Source organism: Myotis myotis, unplaced genomic scaffold (assembly GCF_014108235.1).
Source record: "Myotis myotis isolate mMyoMyo1 unplaced genomic scaffold, mMyoMyo1.p scaffold_m19_p_18, whole genome shotgun sequence".
In the NCBI taxonomy this organism is placed as follows: domain Eukaryota; kingdom Metazoa; phylum Chordata; class Mammalia; order Chiroptera; family Vespertilionidae; genus Myotis; species Myotis myotis.
In genome coordinates, this window is record NW_023416322.1 from 29850204 (window position 1) to 29875325 (window position 25122).

The 25122-nt window shown below is 41.0% G+C and overlaps 1 protein-coding gene and 1 pseudogene across 8 annotated transcripts; both read left to right on the top strand.

Annotated features, from left to right (window-relative positions):
* Window positions 1–182: 182 nt before the first annotated feature.
* PRPF3 (pre-mRNA processing factor 3) lies at window positions 183–23429 on the top strand. Of its 8 annotated transcripts, XR_004973295.1 has the most exons (17): window positions 183–337; window positions 4897–5086; window positions 5692–5822; window positions 7797–7943; window positions 10331–10414; window positions 10682–10902; window positions 11906–12212; window positions 12800–12966; window positions 13914–13993; window positions 15232–15375; window positions 16777–16876; window positions 17049–17162; window positions 18135–18253; window positions 18532–18615; window positions 20558–20619; window positions 21390–21451; window positions 23067–23206. XR_004973295.1 is itself a non-coding variant. In XM_036343495.1 (16 exons), the coding sequence occupies exons 2-16, from the start codon at window positions 4942–4944 to the stop codon at window positions 23211–23213; spliced, it is 2052 nt and encodes a 683-aa protein (XP_036199388.1). In that variant the 5' UTR covers window positions 183–337; window positions 4897–4941; the 3' UTR covers window positions 23214–23429. The 8 variants fall into 8 exon arrangements, 5 of the variants coding, with proteins under 5 accessions (XP_036199388.1, XP_036199390.1, XP_036199389.1 ...); XR_004973297.1 differs by lacking the exon at window positions 18135–18253; XM_036343495.1 differs by lacking the exon at window positions 21390–21451 and having other exon boundaries at window positions 23067–23429.
* On the top strand, window positions 3166–3935 carry LOC118673071 (annotated as a pseudogene).
* Window positions 23430–25122: the final 1693 nt, after the last annotated feature.

The window sequence follows — 25122 nt, forward strand, 5'->3', positions numbered from 1 at the left end:
CTCGCAGGCTGCAACTCGCAGGCTGCAACTCGCAGGCTGCAACTCGCAGGCTGCAACTCGCAGGCTGCAACTCGCAGGCTGCAACTCGCAGGCTGCAACTCGCAGGCTGCAACTCGCAGGGCGCACCTCCAGGGCTCCACTGCGCGTGCGCCCCGCCGCCGGGAAGGTGGCTACTGCGGCTGCGCGAGTGACGGGCCCGGCCCTCCCCCGTCACGTGTTGGAGGACCGCGGCGTGGAGGCCCCGGTGGCGGTAGCGACGGCAGAACGTCGGGCAGTCGGAGGGTTTCCGGTTCCGGTGTAACGTTCGGGCTCCGTCTCAGGGGCTGAAGTTTGTGAGGTGAGTAGTGGCCCCGGGCCCTGAGGGGGTGTCCGAGCGCCAGGGGCCGGGGCTCCGTCCCGGAGGAGGACCGCAGCGGGCAGGCTCCGCGGGCAGGCAGCCGAAGGAGCACCAGGCGCTGTGGGAGGACGGCTGAGAAGGAGATTGTTGAAAGGGCGGGGGCGGGAAGGAGACGGGCTGGGAGACCCGCTCAGAAATGGGGAGTTTGGGTGGAACAAGGGGGGCCAGGGACCCGCCGGAGGGAGGAGGGAGCAGGAAGGGAAGGATAGGACTGGGGGGGCGGGGGGGGCTCGGGTTGTGGTGAAGAAGAGCCCGGCGTGAGGAAGTCCTTCCGAAGACTGGGTTCTGCTCCCCGCTCATTCAGACATCATTCCGCCTTCCTCGCCTTCCTCCTCATAGCAAACACCCCCCCCCCGCCCCACTCGGTTATTGTTCTACGTTTGATCAGCGACAAAGCTAGTTACTGTGTGAGACTGATTTTTGCCCACTGCCTGTTCCGTGTGCACGTCATCTTACATGGACTTGGATACAGCTGTTTGTAGCGCTTGGGCGCACCTTGCATCGGATGAGCGGTACCTCCTTCGCTGCTGTGGGTTTCCACGCTGCGTGCACCCTCTCGCCGGTGATTCCGCTTGGCTGGACTATACCTCTCTTAAGGCGAGCATTCTTCGCTGGTCTGTTCACTGGTGTCCATATCCTCAGCACCCAGCGTATTGCTTGGCACTTGGTAGTTACACCGTACATATTTTTTTTTTTTTAATATATTTTATTGATTTTTTACAGAGAGGAAGGGAGAGAGATAGAGAGTTAGAAACATCGATGAGAGAGAAACATCGATCAGCTGCCTCCTGCACACCCCCCACTGGGGATGTGCCCGCAACCCAGGTACATGCCCTTGACCGGAATCGAACCTGGGACCCTTCATTCCGCAGGCTGACGCTCTATCCACTGAGCCAAACCGGTTTCGGCTACACCGTACATATTTATTGAACGGATTAAGTGCAGTGTAGGTATGGCCGTTGTCCTCATTTTGTAAGATGGGTAAACTGAGGCTTAGAGGGACTCACTTGCCCGAAGCCTGCTAAATAGTAGAGGCTTGGTGTTGTCCATGGTGAGCTCTTTTCTTCACTCTGGTATCAGGATGTGCTGCTTTTGAGCAGGACACACTTACACACTTAATATGTAGAGATTGGTAGGCTATACTTCTATTTCGTGATGGGTAAAGAGAGAACTGTTTCTGTAATGTGTCACTGAGGCATAAAATCTTTTTCACTCCTAGTTTCATGATTTTAATCTACTAGCTGCTTATGGTTATACCAAAATTAAATACAACTGTTTAACAACGGATCTTAAAGAGGATAAACCTGCCAAGAAAGTAGAAGTTAATCAGATGATCTTTTAGGAGAAAAGATACCTTAAAACATCTTGAAAGATTGATTCCTAGGTTAGACCTTGATAGGTTGCACTGCTGGGAGGTTAGCTTGGAAATCGAGGTCAGTGCAGTTACTGACTTCTAGGCATTATGGAGGAAGTCAGGGACATAAAATGTTCTCTATGCTCATGAGTTGTTTTTTAAATATATGTTTTTTAATTTTTAGAGAGAGAAGGAAGGGAGAGGGAGATAGAAACATCAGTGATGAGAGAGAATCACTGATGAGCTGCCTCCTGCACGCCCCTACTGGGGATTGAGCCTGCAACCAGGGCATATGCCCTGATGGGGAATGGACCCTGACCTGGCTCATAGGTTGATGCTCATCCACTGAGCCACACTGGCCAGGCTCATGAGTTTTGAGTTGAGATTTAGGTAGGAGATCAGAATGGAAACATGAATAATGTTTAAGAATTCGCCAAAACCGGTTTGGCTCAGTGGATAGAGCGTCGGCCTGCGGACTGAGGGGTCCCAGGTTCGATTCCGGTCAAGGGCATGTACCTGGGCTGCGGGCACATCCCCAGTGGGAGATGTGCAGGAGGCGGCTGATCGATGTTTCTCTCCCATCGATGTTTCTGACTCTCTATCTCTCTCCCTTCCTCTCTGTAAAAAATCAATAAAATACATTTAAAAAAAAAAAAAAAGAATTATACCAGCTTGCATTAAGTAACAAGGATTTGTTGTAGAGAGTCCTTTATGATAGTGTTTTCTCTACTAACCTAAATAGTAGGAGAATAAAGGTGAAAAAAGCAAAGAGCTAGAACATCCAAATGAGGGTATTCCCTTCTGAGCTGAGGGATTTACTCTTATCAAGTCAACTGACAGAGACCCTGTAGAACAAGCATGTCAAACTCAAAGGCTAACATGGGCCAAATAAGGTTGAAGTTGATGTGGGCCACAAAAACACAAAAGCTTCAATTTTCATAGAAACGTAGGTTTATTTCGATAGAGACATGCTGAATACAAAAGGCTGAAATAAATGAGTAATCATTAACATAAAATAATAGAACATTTTAATAAAAATTAATATTTTTTCTTGAACATTAACTTACCAGACACTGAATAACTGCACAAATTAATAAGCGTAACACAAATAAACCTATTTTTCTTGTTCTCCGAAAGCAAAATATTTCCTGTTGCGCACACCAGACAAGTCAGTACAAGACTAATGATGTGGCAGTTGGCTGTTCAAATATTCGCTGCTAGTATTAATGGAGAGAAGTGCGCCTGCGCGTAAGGCGCGTAAAGGAAGTGAATGCAACACGATTATAGTAATCAGTCATTAGCGAACATTGTAGTTCGTTATTATGTATAACAGGATATTGTAAAAATTAAGCTATGACGTTTTTATTAAAAAGTTTCTTACATACCGATATATTGGCTGGGCCACAGAAATATTTGTTGTAGACCACATATGGCCCGCGAGTTTGACATGCTTGCGCTAGGACATGAGAGAAAATTATCTGGATATAGAATTCTCACTGGGATGAATATGAGTTCAAAGAAATGTGACCAGCTCTTTACCGCATCTACTGCGAGGATGAAGACCATTCTCAGCAGTCAGACTGTGGACATCACTCTGAAGGGACGTACAGTTATTGTGAAGGGCCCCAGAGGCACCCTGTGGAGGGAATTCAATCAAATCAATGTAGAGCTCAGTCTCCTTGGAAAGAAAAAGAAGAGGCTCTGGGTTGACAAGTGGTGGGGGAATAGAAAGGAATTGGCCACAGTTTGCACTATCTGCCGTCATGTACAGAACATGGTCAAGGGTGTTACACTGGGCTTCCGTTACAAGATGAGGTCTGTGTACACTCACTTCCCCATCAACGTCGTTATTCAGGAGAATGGTTCTCTTGTTGAAATTAGAAATTTCTTGGGTGAAAAATACATCCGTAGAGTTCGGATGAGGTCAGGCATTACTTGTTCAGAATCTCAAGCCCCGACAGATGAGTTGATTCTTAAAGGAAATGACATTGAACTTGTATCAGATTCAGCTGCTTTAATTCAGCAAGCCACAATAGTTAAAAACAAGGATATCAGAAAATTTTTGGATGGTATCTATGTTTTGAAAAAGGAACAGTTCAGCAGGCTGATGAATAAGATCTAAGTTGTCCAGATATAGAAACACCGAGATGCCGAATGATTTGTCACAGTTGTTTGTGAAATTATAAAGATGTACAATAAAAAAAAAAAAGAAATGTGACCAAATAGTCTTAAGGATTATGAGCTTTAATATAGGATAAACTGAAAAAAATAAATAAAAATATAGGATAAACTGACCTGGATAAGCCCTCCCTTACTTGCAACCCTTAAAAGAAAGGGAATCTATAGGTCTGGGTTGAGCTAAGGCAGTGGTTCTCAACCTTCCTAATGCCACGACCCTTTAATACAGTTCTTCATGTTGTGGTGACCCCCAATTTCATTGTCACAAATTGAACATAATTAAAGCATAGTGATTAATCACAAAAACAACATGTAATTATATATGTGTTTTCCGATGGTCTTAGGCGACTCCTGTGAAAGGGTATTTCAACCCCGAAGGGGTCGCGACCCACAGGTTGAGAACCACTAAGCTAAGGAATGCCTGCTTAGAAGTAGAAAAGATAAACTCTGGGTGGGCTTTTTTCAATCTTGTTTTCATGTTATAAAACAAGTCCTTGTTGATATGACAGGATCAAAAAAGAAGCTAGAACTCTATCCTTTTGGATTTTTTTGAGAGAGGGGAAGCAGAGAGAAAACGTCTATCAGCTGCCTCCTGCATGCACCCAAGCGGGGATTGAGCCCACAACCCACGCGTGTGCCCTGACCGGGAATTGAAATAGCAGCCTTTCCATGCCAGGAGGACATCCAACCAATTGAGCCATACTAGCCAGGGCTAGAACTCATTCTTCAGACTAGATTATTCCCAGGGTTGGTTGGTTTATGCCACAAATTTCATTGACCCACTGATACTGAGTTAGGGTTAAAAATCCAACAGGATGGAGTTCTTTTTGCTATGAAGTATGCGTTTTGGGTAAAGTATTTGGCTTGAAATGAAGTGGAGGAACTGCCTAAGCATAATGATCTAACCATTGCCTGGAATCACTTTGGTCTTTTCCTGTCCTCTAAGACTTTCCTGATTTCTTTTTAGGTGCTGTATAGAACTCCGTTTGAGCCAGCCTCCTCTTCCTGAAGAATGGCGCTGTCGAAGAGGGAGCTGGATGAGCTAAAACCATGGATAGAGAAGACAGTGAAGAGGGTACTGGGCTTCTCGGAGCCCACAGTCGTCACAGCAGCACTGAACTGTGTGGGGAAGGGCATGGACAAGAAGAAGGCAGCTGGTATGTACCTTTCTGAATCTTCTGACTGACCCTGAGAGATGACCCCAAAGACTGCTTTGAACTTTCCCAAAAGGATCAGGCTACAGTTTTTTTCTTGCATTATAATGAAAATACCTCAACTGATGTTGCTTTTTCTCTTATTTCTTATTTTTGTGACATTTTGAATCTCAGACTGACGTCCCTTGACCACTGTCCTGAGTTACCTAAGTTAAACTTACTTAATAAATATATTAAAGGGAGGTGGATACATCATCTAAATATATAGAAGTTGTTATGAAAAAGTTGAGGGAGGTAGATTTTGTTTATGATCATCTCTGCTATTTGGAGAAGAGTTAGGGAGATTTTTTTCATCTCAAGTTTGATGCTCAACTTAAATAGATTGCTCTGGCTATGCTACCTCCTACTCTGAAGAATTATAACTGTATTTTTACCTCATAGGGTGAAGTTACTCAGTGTAAGAAGATTTATGGGAATCCTACAAAGAACTTAAAAGACTTTCCTCCCTCAGGGATAAATTTCCAGTGTTGGTGTCTGTTATATGCCTAGTGTTAGACTAAAGTACTCTTACCTTTTTAACCCTACCACCTCTTTTTTTCCCCTTTTAGACCATCTGAAACCTTTTCTTGATGATTCTACTCTCCGATTTGTGGACAAACTGTTTGAGGCTGTAGAGGAAGGCCGAAGCTCTAGACATTCCAAGTCTAGCAGTGACAGGAGCAGAAAACGAGAGCTAAAGGTAGGTTACAGTTAACTATCTGATGAACTCGGGATTCAGTGTTTTGAATGGTAACAAAGTTGCTGAGCTTACCTGGCTCACACTTTGAGATCCACTATTAGAATACCTAATATTCAAGAGAGGTACTTACTTAGAGCTGAAAGCAGAGGGGGTTAACTTGTATTATCACCGTCTATGGTAATGAACTACCTAAGTTCATGGGTTGAAATATTCCAAGGAAACAATTGATAAATTTGTCCTATTTTCATATACAGTTAGGGATTTTGGTTCTCATGTTTCCCTATGTTTCTTTCTCCCCCTCCCCCCACCTTTACTACTACCTAAAAATTGATTGATCTAAGATTTTATGCTTCGATTTGCTTGATGCCTGATAGATTGCTTCAGAATGTGATTCCACTGCTACCTGAGTGTAGACCTTATTGTTGCTCCTTTTTTAGAGGTTTCTCTGCAATGGACTTACAGATGGAATACCTAACAACAGTTACTATTTATTATTTGTCTGGAGAGCCTGCCATTTTTCTATATAGCATCTTACTAGCCATCTGGCCCCATGAGTAGAGTACTTAATGGGACCATCATTACTCCCTTACCTCCTTCACTTTTTATTCTATGGTTGCTGATTGGTCATGGCCTCTTGGAATATTTGCAGTATCAAGTAGCTGATCTCTATATATCTTTGCTCTCTGTCTCTCTCTTTAAAAAAATCTTCTTGTGACTTCTATCAAACCTTCCAAAGTGCTTTTGATACTTTGGCTATCCTATTGCTTTTCCTGAGGCACAAAAGGGGAATAAGCAATGTCTGCTTGGTCCCTAGCCAGGCTATGGAACTAAGAGAAACAAACATTCATGCACTCTTTGTGTTTAGGGCATTGGAGGGTGATCAGCGGAATAAGAGCTAGTCCTTGCCTTAAAGGAATTTGCTATTTAAGGGTTGAGGGTCAGGGGAGCACAACAAAATACTCACAAATTATAAAATATGAGTAGCAATTTCATGTAAATTTTAGAGTTGACTGTAGACTTTTGTTGAATTTTATCTTTAAAGGGGAATGCTTGATGTACAGTGTACACAGATCTGTAGAGTGAACATTAGTTATGATAGGGCATGCTGCTGTATAAGTGCTTAGGTGGGATTAATAAAAATGGTTTCTTGTAGGAGGTATCTAGATAGCCCTGGGATATGGGTCCCTTTTTGGTCCATTCACGTCCCAACCCCACACAATATATTATGGGAGAGTCCTTTTTCTTGAACTGTAGGAGTTCCAGGAAGCGCTCACCCCTGGCCGAGGATATGTCCTTGCAAAACACGAGCCCTCCTAGTGAAGAGGGGATGTCACCCAAAGCCTACCACCGGTGTGTACATTTGCTTTTTCCCATTGTCCCTTCCAGTTGGCCATTCTTGGTCCTGTTAAATTCACCTTGCAAGCTAGTCAACAATGAGTTCCCATGGTTTGATAAGAACAAAGTGTTATTGGGGAGTACTGAAGAAGAAAGAGAAAGCCCCTGTCCTGGAAGAGCTTAGATTCTAGTTGGGAGAAAGTACTAACATTGAAAGATGTAACACTGGGCAAGCAGAATGTAATTTTACGTAGTATAAACCAAGCTATTAAGTGCTAAGAGAAGGCGAAACAACAGTTTGATCAGAATGGGATGAGATTATTAATGAGGAAAACTTCCTGGAGGAGGTGAGTTTTAGGCAGGAATTGGAACAGGGGTTGTGGGAAAGTTGAGGGAGATCATTACACATATGGGCAGTAGCATTTGCAAAGACCTTGAGATGGGCATGTTGATAAGGACATGGGGATGAAAGTTGCTTGACTGGAGTGGGTGAATGATGAAGTTGGGTGAGATGGTCCATTTGGTGGAGGGTCTAGAAGACTCTGGGAAATGCCACAAAATGTTGATAGGAACTAGGATGATTCTTCTCTTCTCCCATGGGCAGGGATACAACTCTTCTTTCATCTTGGGTTCCCTTAGGAAGTGTTTGGTGATGACTCTGAGATCTCCAAGGAATCATCAGGAGTAAAGAAGCGACGGATACCCCGTTTTGAGGAGGTAGAAGAGGAGCCAGAAGTGATCCCTGGGCCTCCTTCAGAGAGCCCTGGCATGCTGACTAAGCTCCAGGTTAGTATTAAGAAATGGAAACACCTCTGGCCGGTTTGCTCAGCGGTTAGAGCGTTGGCCCGAGAAACAGTGTCTTGGTTTGGTTCCTGGGCAAGGGCATGTACCTCGGTGCAGGTTCAATACCTGGCCCCAGTTTGGACTCCTGCAGGAGGCAACCAATCGATGTGTCTCTCTCATGTTGATGTTTCTCTCTCTCCCCTCCTTTCTACTCCCTAAAAATCAATGGAAAAAATATCCTCACTCCTCGGGTAAAGGTTTTAAAAAAAACAGAGCTGGAAACAGTCGTTTTGTGAGTTGGAGAAGCAAGAGATATGTGGATCCAGATTTACTGTGGCCTCGATGTGCATTAGTGTTTAGTACTGGGGAACTTTCATTTCCTGTTTTATGTTTCATCATTCCTTGGACTAACCAGGAGTATTTCAGTTGAAGGTTAATGAAAGGCATTTACTGAGCACCTATTATGTGGCAGGCAAGGTGTGTTACATAATGTCATTTACCCAGGTATCTACCTCATTGGGTCATTGAGAAAATTATTGAGATAATCAGAATTCAGCTTGATGGCAGAAGAGAATTTCCAAAAACAATTCAGAGAAGGTATAATCCACTTAAATAGTTTCAGGTTGACTTTTAATGTTTTTAATAGGAATTACCTGGTTTGTTTTTTTTAATGGTCACTGTTAGACAATTTTGATACCTCATAAGCAGTAACTGTTTCTTACACCAGTTAAAATTTCTTGGGAGGAAATATATATGGATATATTCTATTGGATAGATAGGTTTGCTTATATGATATTTCTGAAAGGAATGAAACTGATAATGATGTTTTTTAGTAGAGAATGAGGTGGAAGAATTCACAATATAAGCTTTTGTACTTTTTACATTTTGAACTATGTAAATATATTACCTACTCAAAAAAAAAATGTGTTGCCCTGGCTAGTTTGGCTCAGTGGCTAGAGCATTGGCCTGCGGACTTGGAGGGTCCCGGGTTCAATTCCAGTCGAGGGCACAGCCCAGGTTGCAGGCTTGATCCCTAGTGGGGGGTGTGCAGGAGGCAGCCAATCAATGATTCTCTCTCATCATTAATGTTTCTATCTCTCTCCCTCTACCTTCCTCTCTGAAATCAATAAAAAAATATATAAAAAAAAAGTTGCCCTAGCCAGTTTTCTCAGTGGTTAGAGTGTTGGCTGAAGACTGAAGGGTCTTGAGTTCAGTTCCAGTCAAAGGCACATACCTTGGTTGTAGGCTCAATCCCCGGCCCGGTCATGGTGTGTGCAGAGGCAACCAATCAATATGTCTCTCTCACATTGATGTTTTTCTCTCTCTTGGTCTCTCCCCCTCCTTTCCACCTTCTCTAAAAATCAATGGGGGGGGGGGGGCGGGGGGCGGGGAATGTCCTCCGGTAAGGATTAATAACAAAAAATGTTAAAAATAAATTTAAAGGGGGGAGGGGAAGGAAACATTTGTAATACTTTAAGCAATAAAAAAAAAAAATAAATGAATTTAAAAAATATCTTGGAATGCCCTGGCCAGGTAGCTCAGTTGGTTAGAATGTTGTTCCAATACTCCAAGGTTGCAGGTTTGATCTCCTGTCAGGGCACATATAAGAAGCAACGGACGAATGCATAAATAAGTGGAACAACAAGTCAATGTTTCTCTCTCTCCCCCCTCCCCAGCCCCCTCGCCCCACCCTTCTCTCTCTGAATATAAATCTATAAAATTTTATATATATATATATATATATATATATGTATCTTGGAGCCCCTTGACACCAGTTCTCTTGGAAACTTTAAGAAGAGTTCATTTGATTGTGTCCTCAAGGAGTTTACAGTGACTATGAAGCAGGTCTTTGTATTGTCATCTCTGGTTACCCGAACAAGTAATTCAGGGACCAATAACCTGATTTAAAAAAAAAAAAAAAAAAGGCATGATGATTTCTATTCTAGGAATAGAAGTTCTGTTATGAGTTTGCATATGTTATTTAAATGCTCACAATAGCTTTGGTAAGGTATGTGTTACTGTTTTTACCCCTTTTAGACACTTGGAGGTTTAGGGATTAAATACCATGTCCAAGATCACACAGCATTAAGTGGCAGAGTTAAGATTCAAACTCAGATTTCTCTGACTCCAAAGTCTTAGTCATCAAGCTATGTTACTACCTAACATACCAGTCCTGCCTTGGGAAGATAGGTTGAAAAATTTTAGTGCTTAGCTATGTAGATTCATCTTTACTAAATTTTCTAGCCTATGATACAGGCAGAATGTGATGTAGTCATTCAAAAAATGTTAAGCCTCTAGACCTGAAAGCCCTTTGGATTTAGGAACTTGTATGGGAGAAATAAAAAGGAGTCATTAACAGCTTTCCAACTCTCCCCTATTCCCGAGAGCAGATCAAACAGATGATGGAGGCAGCAACACGCCAAATCGAGGAGAGGAAAAAACAACTGAGTTTCATCAGCCCCCCTACACCTCAGGTATTATACCCAGATTACTCTGAAAAGAAGAATCTTTAACACAGAATTTCTTGCCATCCATTCAAATGAGAGTCCAGAAGTGCCTGCATGTTTCACTCCAGTCTACCACTGAGTGCGTGTGCATGTGCGTGTGCGTGAGTGTGTGTGTGTGTGTGTGTGTGTGTGCGCGCGCGTGCATGCGTGCACGTGTGTGCATGGGCGCCTACCCACCTACCTACCTGCCTGCCTAATCCATCTAATTCTGACTTCTTTTTACCCATCTCACAGCCAAAGACTCCTTCTTCCTCTCAACCAGAGCGACTCCCAATTGGCAACACTATTCAGCCCTCCCAGGCCGCCACTTTCATGAATGATGCCATTGAGAAGGCAAGGAAAGCAGCTGAACTACAAGCCCGCATCCAAGCCCAGCTGGCACTGAAGCCAGGGCTCATTGGCAATGCCAATATGGTGGGCCTGGCCAATCTTCATGCCATGGGCATTGCTCCCCCGTGAGTATCTATTTCATGGAGCCCTGTTTCTGAAGCTTGAGAAGCAATAAATGCCTTTGAATGTCATTAATCCTCTTCTTCCAAGGAACCTAAATTATTTCTCACAGTTACATATATCTTATAAACTCAGTAAATACCAGTTGAATTTATTCTTTTGACTTCCCTGTTGCAGAGTTTATAATATTTCTATAATTGGTAGGACTGAGGTTAAGATTATTCATCTAATATTGAAGCTAGAAATAGAATCAGGTCTCCTGGTTTCTAACTCAGCTCTATCCAATAAACCACATTAGGTGAGACCATATCTGAGTGTTCTCTATAACTGGGTAAAGATGATAAACTTCATCTTTAGCATCTACGATTGGTGTGGCATCCCTTACTGACCCAAGAATTCAGGAGTAAAGAAAGATAGGATTGCAAATTTATATCAGTGTAATCTATCAGTTTGTTTAATCTGATTGTACTTTTGTTTTGAAAGTCAACATGCAAAGTATATTAGTCAATGTTTCTTTCTAAGAAACCTTGAAATCTCAGTGCATTACAACAATAAACATTTATTTTCTTGCTCACAAGTGTGCAAGTCATCTTTGGCTCTGCTGGACTTGGCTCCAAGCTGTGAGTTTCGGTTCAAGTCTATTCTTTGCATTTCCTCAATCTTCTGTGTCAGTGGCTTCCAAGTTCTTCCTGTGATGGATCACAGTAGTGCGTGAGAGTGAGATATCTCTTAAGACCTTGGCTTAGAACTAGCACACATAGTTCCTTCCACATACATTCAATTGGCTAATGCATGTTGCAAGTCCAAGTCCAACATTGATTGTACTTTATAGTCAAATAACCAGTTTGGTGTTTTCAATCAAGATATTACTCACTTATGGGTTTACGTTCCCTAGAATTGGGTAACCTGGTTGTGTTTGTTGGGTTTTGATTTGTTTTATTTTCTGTTTGCTTTTTGTTTGCCTTATTGTTCCATATGCAATTTATTTCTGTGTGGGCTATTTTTCAGGAAAGTTGAATTAAAAGATCAAACTAAACCTACACCACTGATTCTCGATGAGCAAGGTCGCACTGTAGATGCAACAGGCAAGGAGATAGAGCTGACACACCGAATGCCTACTCTGAAGGCCAATATTCGCGCGGTGAAGAGGGAACAATTCAAGCAACAGCTTAAAGAAAAGCCATCAGAAGACATGGAATCCAATACCTTTTTTGACCCCCGAGTTTCAATTGCCCCTTCCCAGCGGCAGAGACGCACTTTTAAATTCCATGACAAGGGCAAATTTGAGAAGATTGCCCAGCGGTTACGGACAAAGGTATCTGGATAAGAATATAACCTAGAACTCCAAAGAAGTTAGGGAGGCGACAAAGGACATTGAATAGAGTCTTAAAATACTGTCAACTCATTTCTCTGTGTTTTAGGCAATTGGATTTTTAGCTGATTTGTCTTCCTAATTATATTCTGTTTAGGTGGAAATAAAATTGAGTTGAAAATTCTCCACATCCAAATAACAGTAGAGGGAGACAATCCAGAAAACCCTTTGAGTGATTGAGGAAAGCTATCCTGGTGTTAAAATTTACTGAAGACAATCCACACACTTGGAGAGTTGAATTGACTGTATATTCAATGACTTTTGCCTTGTTTTTATCTTCTCAGAATGAAGTTTTCATAACATCCAATTTCTGCACATTTGCTGCAGGCACACATTGGGTGAAAGTAGTGATGAGGGTGAGATGTATTACGTAAAGGATAAAATAAAGCAGGACAGCTCTTTTTTCTAAGCTTTCAGAAATTATGAACTAGTGACAGTAAGTGTAAAGAGTTTAACAGGGGAGTGTTTTAAAATTTGGGATTCTACCACTCCATGTTTTATCTTCCTTTCTTGGTTTATCTTGTCCTTAGGCTCAACTGGAAAAGCTGCAGGCAGAGATCTCACAAGCAGCTCGAAAAACAGGCATCCATACTTCAACTAGGCTGGCTCTCATTGCTCCTAAGAAGGAGTTAAAGGAAGGAGATATTCCTGAAATTGAGTGGTGGGATTCTTATATCATCCCCAATGGCTTTGACCTGTGAGTTTGTTAGTTCCTTTTAATAAAACTAGAGTTTTAATGGGAGAGATGACACTTATGCATTAAGTAAACATTTAAGATCCAAGAGAAATAGGTAACTGTACACAGGCTCATATACTTAAAAAGAATATGTTGTATGAGTTATTTTTGTTTGTTTTTTTGGATAATATAGGAGAAATGGGCACAATCTAAAAGAGCAGATCTATTAATTATTTGCTTTTGTTATTATATTGCTATTTGTTTATAGCATACTTGTTTCTTATATTTTTTGTTACTTATAATAGGTGTTTATGTTTCTTAAAGATCCAGTTCTAGAATAGAGCAAGGATTCTTAGTTGATGGGAGAGAGAATGATAAATAAAGCATATAAGAAACATTTGGGAAAGGGTAAAGGGAGCCAAATATATAGTAACAGGGTGATTTGACTGGATGGGGGGCACACAATGCTGTATGCAGATTGTGTGTCATGGAGATATATACTTGAAACCTATAGAATCTTATTAACCAATGTCACCCCAATAAATTTAATTTAAAAAATAAAAATGTTTAAAAAGAAACATTTGGAGAGCATTAATTATATCTGCTTCATCATCCTGATACATGGCTTTAGGAAACTGTATTTCAGCCTTTCCTACCCTTTCTTTGTCAACCAATTAATGTTACTAATTAATGTTACTAATGAGAGAATGTGGTATCTATCAGGGTGTTAGAGTAGAAAAAAGGTCGAGAATAACTGGTGTGGAGAGTGCATCCAACCTTAGTGGGACCCAGTTTTCTCATCTTGAAAATGATGTGTAATGTAATTACATGTTATAGATATGCAAATACTAAAAAGTGCTTGAGTGCTATTATAGAGAGTGGATTTTTTCATTGTGTTTCTGAAACTCCCCCCTCTCGGAATCATCTCTACCCACATATCCTGTTTTCCCTTCTTCCTCCAATTTTAGTACAGAGCAAAATCCCAAGAGAGAAGATTATTTTGGAATCACAAATCTTGTTGAACATCCAGCCCAGCTCAACCCTCCAGGTAATATATAGATTACTCAGTCAAGACTCTAAAGAAGACTCAATAGAACTTTATGTGACAATGGTTTCTATCTGAATAGTAGCCACTGTCCACATGTGACTATTGAGCACTTGAAAAACTGAGTTGCACTAATATAGCAGGGATTGAATTTTTAATTTTATTCAATTTTAACTGATTTACATTTAAATGGTACATGTGGCTAGTAGCTACAGTATTAGTGCAGCTTTAGAGCACTGAGGCCTAATTTCAAGAGGCCCTCACTGATATATATTACAAGTTGGGCTTTTGCCATAGTGTTGACTCCCAACTCCAGTCTGTACACCAACTCTAAATATCTGTCCTTCAGTTTTTGTCTTTAGCCTTTCTCTCTCTTTATCATTATTGTAGCAAAGGTTTATTAGCACAGCCCTGGCCAGTTTTCTCAGTGGCGAGGGCATCAGCCCGTGAACTGCAGGGTTGTGGATTCAATTCCCTGGTCAAGGGCACATTCCTGGATTATAGGTTTGATCCCAGGCCCCAGTGGGGACACCAATCGTGGGAGGCCACCAATCGATGTGTCTCCTTCACATTGATGTTTCCTTTTCTCTCTCTGCCCCGCCCCCCCTTCCACTTTCTCTAAAAGTCAATGGAAAAAATATCCTAAAGTGAGGATTAACAACAAAAAAGAGTTATATGGATTATAAAACACTTTAATGTTTTTATCAGGTTTGAGATGAACAGAGGAGATAATACCTCAATTAGTAAATTTGCTTGCCAATATCAATATCTCCAGTAACTTCAGAAAAATAGATTGAGATCTTGAGTTCTAATACAAGGTATAATATTGAATTTTATTTAATCAGAGTCTAAAAATAAAACCTTACTACCTAAAAATAACCAAAACAATTAAAGATTCTGGTTTATTTGTTTTTTTGTTTTAATCCTTACTCAAGGACATTTTCCCATTGATTTTTAGAGAGAGTGGAAGGGAGGAGGAGAGACAGAGAGAAACATTGATGTGTCTCTCACATCGATTGGTTGCCTCCGGCACGCGCACTAATTGGGAATTGAGCCTGCAACTGAGGTACATGGCCTTTACTGGAATTAAACCTGGGACCCTTCAGTCTACGAGCCAGTGCTCTATCCACTGAGCAAACCGTCTAGGGGTAAACTAAAGATTCTTTTAATGTGATTGATATAACACCAATGTCCCTCTAATATGCTTATTGCTTTAGTACATTCATTTTTCTGATTAACAGTCGACAATGACACACCAGTTACTCTGGGAGTATATCTTACCAAGAAGGAACAGAAGAAACTTCGAAGGCAAACAAGGAGGGAAGCACAGAAGGAGCTACAAGAGAAAGTCAGGCTGGGCCTGATGCCTCCTCCAGAACCCAAAGGTACATTTTTTAAAAGCAGGGATGAAAGGGTGGCATGTTGATCTCTGCAATTCTAGAGGAACTTTAGCATCTCTCTGTATTCTGTTCCTGAGGATCATTTATTGGTGGTTCTTCCTTTTCCAAATTTTCTGTCATCTTTCCTTATTCAGATAGATTTTGAGTGAGCACTGTTATGTATAGGATCTTTCACTAAATGCTGTTATCGGAGTGAAAATACCAAAGAAATTAAGGTCCCGAGGTGAAAGAGAGTAAATGAGGGATAAGTGTTGATGGAAGGAGACTAAACTTGGGATGGTGAGTGCACAATACAGTGTTCAGATAATGTATTGTAGGATTGTACACTTGAAACCTATGTAATTTTTTAAAATATTTTTTATTGATTTCAGAGAAGAAGGGAGAGAGGGACAGTGAGACAGAAACATAAATGATGAGAGAGAATCATTGATCAGCTGCTTCCTGCACTCCCCACACTGGGGATTGAGCCCACAACCTGGGCATATGACCTGACCAGGAATCGAACTGTGACCTCCTAGTTCATAGATCGACACTTCACCACTGAGCCACACTGGCCAGGCAAAACCTATGTAATTTTATTGCTCAGTGTAACCCCAGTAAATTCAATTAAAAAAAGAAAACAATAGCCCTGGCTGGGTAGCTCAGTTGGTAGAGTGTTGTCCTGATAAGCCAAGGTTTCTGGTTCGATTCCCCGTCAGGACATACACAGAAATCAACCAAAGCACGTATAAATAAGTAGATCAACAAATGGATGTTACTCTCTCCCTCTCTCTCTCACTCCCCTCTCTCTCTAAAAAAATTAAAAATTTTTAAAGTTTCTTTAAAAAGAATAATAAAAAATAAAAATAGTAAAATAAAAATAATAAAAAATAAGGACATTTTATTTTATTTTTTATTTTTATTTTTTTAAATATATTTTATTGATTTTTTTTCTTACAGAGAGGAAGGGAGAGGGATAGAGAGTTAGAAACATGGATGAGAGAGAAACATCAATCAGCTGCCTCCTGCACACCCCCTACTGGTGATGTGCCCGCAACCAAGGTACATGCCCTTGACCGGAATCGAACCTGGGACCCTTGAGTCTGCAGGCCAACGCTCTATCCACTGAGCCAAACCTGTTAGGGCAAAAAATAAGGACATTTTAAAAAATTAAGTTCCTTGTCTTTTATAAATTTAATGCATGACAACTATTTAGATTAACTGTGTGAACATCCACAAATACTGAGTTAATTGTATGGTCTTTTCAAGGTAGGAGTTCCTAGAAGAAGTGAGTTTTCAGCAGATCTGAAATATGTAAACAATATGAATTGGTAGAGAAGAGAGGATAGGTTATCCCAGCCAGAGACGCGATATGGGAGATTGATTTCTGTCCTCTCTCCACTGCAGTGAGAATTTCTAATTTGATGCGAGTATTAGGAACAGAAGCTGTTCAAGACCCCACGAAGGTAGAAGCCCATGTCAGAGCTCAGATGGCAAAAAGACAGAAGTAAGTGCCATGGGATTGGGTGGAAACCCAGGGCAAGTATTTTTCCCAAACTTTTCTGGGGGATCCACATTTGAAGGGAGGGGAGAGTCCTCCGTTGCTCTCTCTTTCCCTCAGCCCTGCCTCTGATCTTCAATGCCTTTCTCACTTGTGGATGTCCTTCCTGTCACGACAGAGCGCATGAAGAGGCCAACGCTGCCCGAAAACTTACAGCAGAACAGAGAAAGGTCAAGAAAATTAAAAAGCTTAAAGAAGACATTTCACAGGGGGTACACATATCTGTATATAGGTAGGTGTTCAAACTGGCAGCCTTTCCCTTAGAACATTTCCAAGTCCTTGAGGCAGAATCACTGTGGTCTAAAAGCATACCTAACATCAGCCCCTACTCCTTAAATGACCTTAGTGTAAAGAGAGAGGAGTTAGTAAATCTTTTACAATGGTGACGGTTAAAGGCTTACTCTTCTGTGTCTGAGGCTTCTTAGTGGACCAGTAATATTTCTGAAGAATGAATGAGTGAGTATATTTGTTCAGGCTAAGATGTGAACTAAAGATCATCTATGATTTTTGAAGCATAAAATACCCTATTTCTCCAGGAAGCATTAAAAGTTTCTTCAGTAACTATATCCTTATCCTGATGTATTGCAGTAACCTTTTACCGATATTCCCACTCCAAAATGCACTTTATACAGTGTAAATACTTTTTACCTTTGTGTTGATTTAATGTTTTTATTCTCTTACGTTGAGTACCTGTGTGTCTTCTATTTTTTTAATGTTTTAGTACCTAGTTCTTTATTATAAAAGTGATATATTTATTATAAAAGTAGTGAATCCTTGTTCAGTTTAGAAAAAAAATTCTAACAATACAGAAGGGCACTTAAGGGGAAGTCCCCTTCCTATTCTCTATCCCTTAGGAACACTCACTGTAGATAATTGCTACTAACAGTTTTTCATGTATCCTAGAAATTTTTTATGGATAGCATTGTAACTACATTCTAAGCATCTAGAGTAAATTTTGATTACCTGTTATTTGTTTTAAGGTGGAGTGCTAGACTTGGAAGAAGTATAAGACAGTATAGACATAGAAATATGTCTAGACTCATCAGTTCTACCTTTTAAGCATTAGTATACTAGTATTTGCTTACTTCAAAGACCTTTGTTTTTAGACAGAAAATCATTTTGGATTCATCTTTTTATTTGCCATTCCATTCAGGCAGCTACCAATGCTAAAATGAAAGCCATAACTAAACTTTCCCTTCTCCAGAGTTCGAAATTTGAGCAACCCAGCCAAGAAGTTCAAGATTGAGGCCAATGCTGGGCAACTGTACCTGACAGGGGTGGTGGTACTGCACAAGGATGTCAACGTGGTAGTAGTGGAAGGGGGTGAGTCTGAAAAAATTGAGGGAGATTGTCCCCAGGCAACCCTGTGCCTCGAAGTGATTAGCATGGCGGGAGAAAGGAGAAAAAGATACTGTTTTAGAACCATACCCGGGTATAATATCCTGGGCCTCTGCTTTGTGTTTATTGGAGTAAAAGGCCCTAAGATATGATTCCCGGGATTGCTTCAGCTACCACAGTAATGTCAGCATTGAATGAGCTCAGAGGTGATTTTCTACCCCACCATCTTCCACAATTTTGGCAAAATTCTTTTCTGTTTCTAGGCCCAAAGTCCCAGAAGAAATTTAAGCGTCTTATGCTGCATCGGATAAAGTGGGATGAACAGACATCTAACACAAAGGGAGATGGTGAATGGGGGTTAGAGGGGATTAAGTGGGAGTTGGGATGGTATTGTGTCCACTCATCAATTCCCCTCCTGACGTTCTTGCTAACACTGAGTAATGTTCAGGAATTTTAGAAAGACCCATTTGGACTATGAATATGCTAGACATTCATACATGGTCATGTGCATGAGTGTTCGTTATTCTGCCTATCCATTAAGGCTTTTCCCTCTTTCTACCAGTTTCCCTGCCATGTGTGCATTGTCTATTTTATCCTTTATTTTAAATCCTCACTTGAGGATGTTTTTATCGATTTTAGAGAGAGGGAGAAACATCCATTGGTTGCTCCTGTTTGGGATTGAACCAACATTTAGGCATGTGCCCTGACCGGGAATCAAACCCGCAACCTTTTGGTGTGTGGGACCATGCTCAACTGACTGAGCCACATGGCCAGGGCTGTTTTTTAATTTTTTTTTTTTTTTTTTTAAGGGGTGGAGGGAGAGAGAGAGAAAAAAAAACATCAATTTGTTGTTCCATTTATTTATGCATTCATTGGTTGATTCTTGTATGTGCCCTGATGGGGGATCAAACCTGTAACCTTGAATGATGCTTTAACCTACTAAGCTACCCAGCCAGGGCCTTGTCTGTGTTGTTTGTGTGTGTGTTTTTAATTTGAGAGAGAAACATTGATGTGAAAGAGAAACGATCAGTTGCCTCCCTACGTGTCCTGACCAGGAATCAAACCTGAAACCTTTTGGTATATGGGACAATGCTCCAACCAACTGAGCCACCCAGCCAGGGCTGTATTATTATTTTTTTATATATTTTTTATTGATTTTTTACAGAGAGGAAGGAAGAGAGATAGTTAGAAACATCGATCAGCTGCCTCCTGCACATCTCCCACTGGGGATGTGCCCGCAACCCAGGCACATGCCCTTGACCGGAATCGAACCCGGGACCCTTCAGTCCGCAGGCCAACGCTCTATCCACTGAGCCAAACCGGTTTCGGCAGTATTATTTTTTTATAAAAAAATTTTTAGGGGTTGAAGGCAAAAACAAAAAAGATTTTCAGATCAAAAAAGCTTCCTGCTTTGTTCAAGAGAATGTACATTTCATTCTTTTGCCCAACTTCATCTTATCAAATATGTATATTTGAAATCCTCTTGGCCACCATTCTTCCGTCAGTATTCATTATGTTCTTTGAAAACTTTGGTTGGCATTTAACATATACAGAGAGCCTTATTTTTTTACTTTATTTTACCTAACATTTCGGTCTTAAAGTATTTTTTAACCTTACAAAGTTTATTTTTTTTTAAATATGGTTTTATTGGTTTCAGAGAGGGAGTGGGAGAGAGAAACATCAATGATGAGAGAGAATCATGGGTCTGCTGCCTCCTGCACGTCCCCTACTGGGGACCAAGCCTGCAACCTGGGCATGTGCCCTGACAGGGAATTGAACCGTGACCTGGTTCATAGGTCGATGCTCAACCACTGAGCCATGGTAGCAGGGCACAAAGTATATTTTTTACAATAATTGACCTATATTTTGTTTCGTAAGTGTTCCTATTTTTGTTTGATATATCTGCCCTCCTCCTCCATTAGGCTAAAACCTCCTTGAGAATGGACTGTTATGTTGGCATATGAAGCCTGGCTCTCAAAGTGCTCATGACAAGTTTTTATTTTTAATTGCTCGTTTTATTTATCTACTTATTCCCAGTATCTGGCACAACTCTTGACACATAGTAGGTGCTCAATAAATGTTTGTTGAATTAACTGATTTTCCTGCCTATTTAAAGCTTTCAGTCTAATTTGGGGTAAAGAGAAACAGAAGACATTTGATCCCAACTCATGGTAAAGGGTGACAATATTTAAAATAATTTGGGTAGATTTGAACATTGTTTGTTTAGAACCTAATTTTTGGTCTCTAGTCTATATCTAGAGCAAGACTTAGCTATATTGTCTTTTCCAGATGATGAGGAATCCGATGAGGAAGCTGTGAAGAAAACCAACAAATGTGTACTAGTCTGGGAGGTAGGTGATTCTTTTCTTTTTTTTATTTAATATATTTTATTGATTTTTTTTACAGAGGGGAAGGGAGAGGGATAGAGAGTTAGAAACATCGATGAGAGAGAAACATCGATCAGCTGCCTCCTGCACATCTCCTACTGGGGATATGCCCGCAACCCAGGTACATGCCCTTGACTGGAATCGAACCTGGGACCCCTCAGTCCGCAAGCCGACGCTCTATCCACTGAGCCAAACCGGTTTCGGCCAAGGTGATTCTTTATTAAACACTGAAGCAGAACTTTAATTCTTGATTGTACTATTCAAATGGAGTGATGGAATGGTAAAATTAAGTAATGACTAATCCCTTAAGTAATTTGTGTTTCTTGATTTTTTGGGGGTGGGGGAGGGAATTTATTGTTAAACGTTTGGTAGCAAATTCTAACTTATTATATTTTAGTTAAATTGAAGATCATGTTAGTATCTGCCATCTGGAAAAGAGTATGGAAAACCAGTGGCAAGATCACAAATTCTCAGTTGAGCTATTTCATAGTCATAGAAGTTGGGGAATCTGGGCAGTACTACTTATTAGCTGTGCAACTGGGTGAGGCATGTTTAACATCCAATACTGTTTTATGTAAATGTAATTTTCCCCTCCCTATTGTCAGGTATTTTTTTGTTTGTTTGAGAACCTAATTAGATTATTTGTGTAATTGTACTTTGTTCATTATAACTAAATCACTCTTCAAATAGAACTTTTTTATGATTATACAATTTTTTCATTCCTGAAATCTTAGTGAAGCAGTATTAGTTCTGAAGAACGAATGAATGAATATGCTTATTCAGACCAATTTGTGAAGTAAGCATTGTTCTCCTGTTTTGAAGCATAAAATATCCTATTTCTCTAGGAAACATTAAAAGTTTTTTTCTCAGTAGCTATCCGTGTCCTGATATAGTACAATAATCCTTTTATTCCCACTCCAAAATACACTTTATACATTGTAAATATTTTTACCTTTGTGATTATTGTTTTCATTTTGTTCTTCTGTACTGAGTTCGTGTGTACCTTCTATTTTTTATTTTTATTTTTTAATATATTTTTATTGATTTCAAAGAAGAAGGGAGAGGGAGAGAAAGATAGAAACATCAGTGATGAGAAAGAATCATCAATTGGCTGCCTCCTGCAAGCCCCACAATGGGGATCAAGCCCTCAACCAGGCATGTGCCCTTGACTGGAATCAAATTCGGGACCCTTCAGTTCGCAGGCCAACACTCTATCTACTGAGCCAAACCAGCTAGGGCAATATTTTAAATGTGCTCATGTATAGTAACTAGTTCTGTATTATAAAAGTAATGTTCTACAAAAGCAGTGAATGCTTATTAAAATAAATTCTAGCCCTAACCGGTTTGGCTCAGTGGATAGAGCATCGGCCTGCAGGTTGAAGGGTCCCATGTTTGATTCCGGTCAAGTGCATGTACCTTGGTTCCAGGCACATTCCCAGTAGGGGGTGTGCAGGAGGCAGCTGATCGATGTTTCTCTCTCATCGATGTTTCTAACTGTCTGTCCCTCTCCCTTCCTCTCTGTAAAAAAGCAATAAAATATATTTTTAAAAAATAAATAAAAATAAAATCAATTCTATTTTATTTCAACAAAGAAAAGCGCTTACTGAAATAGTTCCCTTTTGATTCCCTGATTCTTTAAGACCACTCTTTTATAGGTAATTGCTACTAATTGTTTTTCATGTATCCTTCGTTTTTGTCTCATAAGCCCCACCTGCATATTTAATATCCCGCCTCTTCATCTCTTCCATTAATCTGAGTGTCCTCAGAAATTGTGTCTCAGGTTCAAAAACAAGCCAAGTTCTGCTCTAGCCTCCTTATTGGAGTCTTCTCCCTGGAAGTCTCTTGAGGTAGCACTTTCTGCCTTGTTGCTACTGGTGCCTTTTGTGAGAATGCGCTTCCACCCAGTGTCTTTTTCTATTGCAGTTCTCTGGAGATCACCCCCCTGGCTCCCATTTCCCTCTCCCCCTTGTCCCTCTGTTCTTCATCACTGGGCCCCAAAGCCGCCTTCTTGTACACAGGGTCTCACTAAGTCTTGTGAAAAGAGTCCTTTTGGCCTCTGGTTCTCTAACACCTTTGTCCTGAAAAGACCAAATTTAGTCTTTGAGGCCTGGTGGGAGACAAGTTCATCCCATCTCACCATCCATCGTCCTTCCAGACTTGCTCTTCCACCCAAGCACCAGAGCACAGAACTCCTCTTTTTCCACTCAGTCAAAAAAGACCAACAAACCCTTATGCATAAATTCATGAAAACTCATGCAACATCCAAGGAGGTGGAGATTAGAATTTCTTTTTACCATCAAATCATGTTCAGCTAGGCACATTGCTACACAGGTGTTTAGGTTTTATGAAAGAATATCTGATTTAAACTAGAAATTGCAGTGTCGTTATTACAGATTTTGTCTCTTTCTCAGGGTACAGCCAAAGACCGGAGCTTTGGGGACATGAAGTTCAAACAGTGCCCTACAGAGAACATGGCTCGGGAGCATTTCAAAAAGCACGGGGCTGAACACTACTGGGACCTTGCGCTAAGCGAATCCGTGTTGGAGTCTACTGACTGAGACTACTGCCAGCCCTTGCCTCCACCCTCTTGCCCATGTCTCTTTAGTCCTCTCCCTTATGCTACTTCCCAGCCCAGCCCACTTGTGTGTGTGATCTCAGAACGGCGCCACGCTGACATTGGGACAGAGGGAGAACACATTGCTCTCTTCCCCTGTCAGCCTGGTGCTGCCCTTTACTCCCCTTATGTGTATATGATTAAAGAGTTATTTTTAAAATTTGTATGATATTTTTCATACACTCATAGGTATTGGAGTTTGGGTCTTCAGGTGATCTTTTCTCCAGACGCCTAGCAATTGCTGTGGAAAAGGAAAATTTTGTCCTTGAAGCTTATGTATATATGAATGAATGAAAGGATGAATGGGTATATATTTTTGAGGTCTAATGGAAATTTTCTGGCCTCATCTTGGAGCAAGAGTGCTAAAACGGTTTTTCTGGAGCAGAGTGAAGCAAAAAGAGGTGTTAAGTAGGTGAGGGGGCCGAAACCGGTTTGGCTCAGTGGATAGAGCGTCGGCCTGCGGACTGAAAGGTCCCAGGTTTGATTCCGGTCAAGGGCATGTACCTGGGTTGTGGGCATATCCCCAGTAGGAGATGTGCAGGAGGCAGCTGATCGATGTTTCTCTCTCATCGATGTTTCTAACTTTCTCTCTCCCTTCCTCTCTGTAAAAAATCAATAAAATATTTAAAAAAAAAAAAAAGTAGGTGAGGGGGAAACAAATGAGTGTCCATCTCTCAGCCTTCAATAGAGTCAGGAGGTAGACAGATTACTTCTGGTCTTGGCTAAGTAGTCATTTAAAAAAATATTTTATTTTAGCCCTAGCCGGTTTGGCTCAGTGGATAGAGCATCAGCCTGCAGACTAAAGGGTCCCCGATTTGATTCCGGTCAAGGGCACATGCCTGGGTTGCGGGCTTGATCCCCAGTGTGGGGCGTGCGGGAGGCAGCTGATCAGTGATTCTCTCGCATCATTGATGTTTCTATCTCTGCCTCTCTGAAATGAGTAAAATATATATATACATATATATATAAATTAAAAGTCTTTGTTCAAAATTTTTTTATTTTAAAATGTTTTTATTGATTTTTAGAGAAAGAGGAAAGGAAAGGAAGAGAGAAACATCGATCGGTTGCCTCGTATGCACCCCAACAACCTGGACATGTGCCCTGACCAGGAATCAAACTGGTGACCTTTCAGTGCATGGTACGACCCTCAACCAACTGAGCCACACTGGCCAGGGCTAACTATTTTTAGCAGGAAATGAAGTGGATGCAGAGGGAACATTGAAGGAGGATATTATGGGTCAATTTGTAAAGTGGAATGGGAATTTAGCGTTATTTCCTCTCTTTACTGATTTAAAAAAATCCACAATCCTTTTCCCACTGGTAGGCAATAATGCATAGAGCCATCATCTATGATAACAATGCCTTCTGAAATACTTCCTGAAGGATCAACCTTTTAATGATGGGATCCATGTTTTTAAACTTTCAATACTCAGTCAGTTTCTCAGGAATCATCTCTAGAAGCTCCTCAGTGTCATGCTCATCTACACCCAGGTTAAAGTTGTTTACTGTTTCAGCCATAGCCTTGTTGATTTTTGTTTTGTTTTTTTAATCCTCACCTGAGGATATTTTTTTCCATTGATTTTTAGAGAGAGTGGGAGAGAGAGGAAAAGACAGAAATATCGATGTGATAGAAACACATCTATTGGTTGCCTCCTGCATGAGGCCCGACCAGGGCCCGGGCCAGGGAGGAGCCTGCAACCAAGATACGTGTACTTGACCAGAATCGAATCCGGGACCCTTCGGTCTGCATGCTGATGCTCTGTTCCCTGAACAAACGGGCCAGGGTGCTTCGTTGATTTTTATAACCTCCTTATCCTTGGGAAACACTTTCACATCATAGATGAACTTCTTTA

Bases quoted from the DNA above. Each gene is read 5' to 3' on its own strand.
- PRPF3 (XM_036343495.1), top strand. From the start codon at position 4,942: ATGGCGCTGTCGAAGAGGGAGCTGGATGAGCTAAAACCATGGATAGAG. The intron at 12,967-13,913 runs GTGAGTTTGTTA...CTCCAATTTTAG, and splicing joins ATCCCCAATGGCTTTGACCT to TACAGAGCAAAATCCCAAGA. The intron at 18,254-18,531 runs GTGAGTCTGAAA...TTCTGTTTCTAG, and splicing joins CGTGGTAGTAGTGGAAGGGG to GCCCAAAGTCCCAGAAGAAA.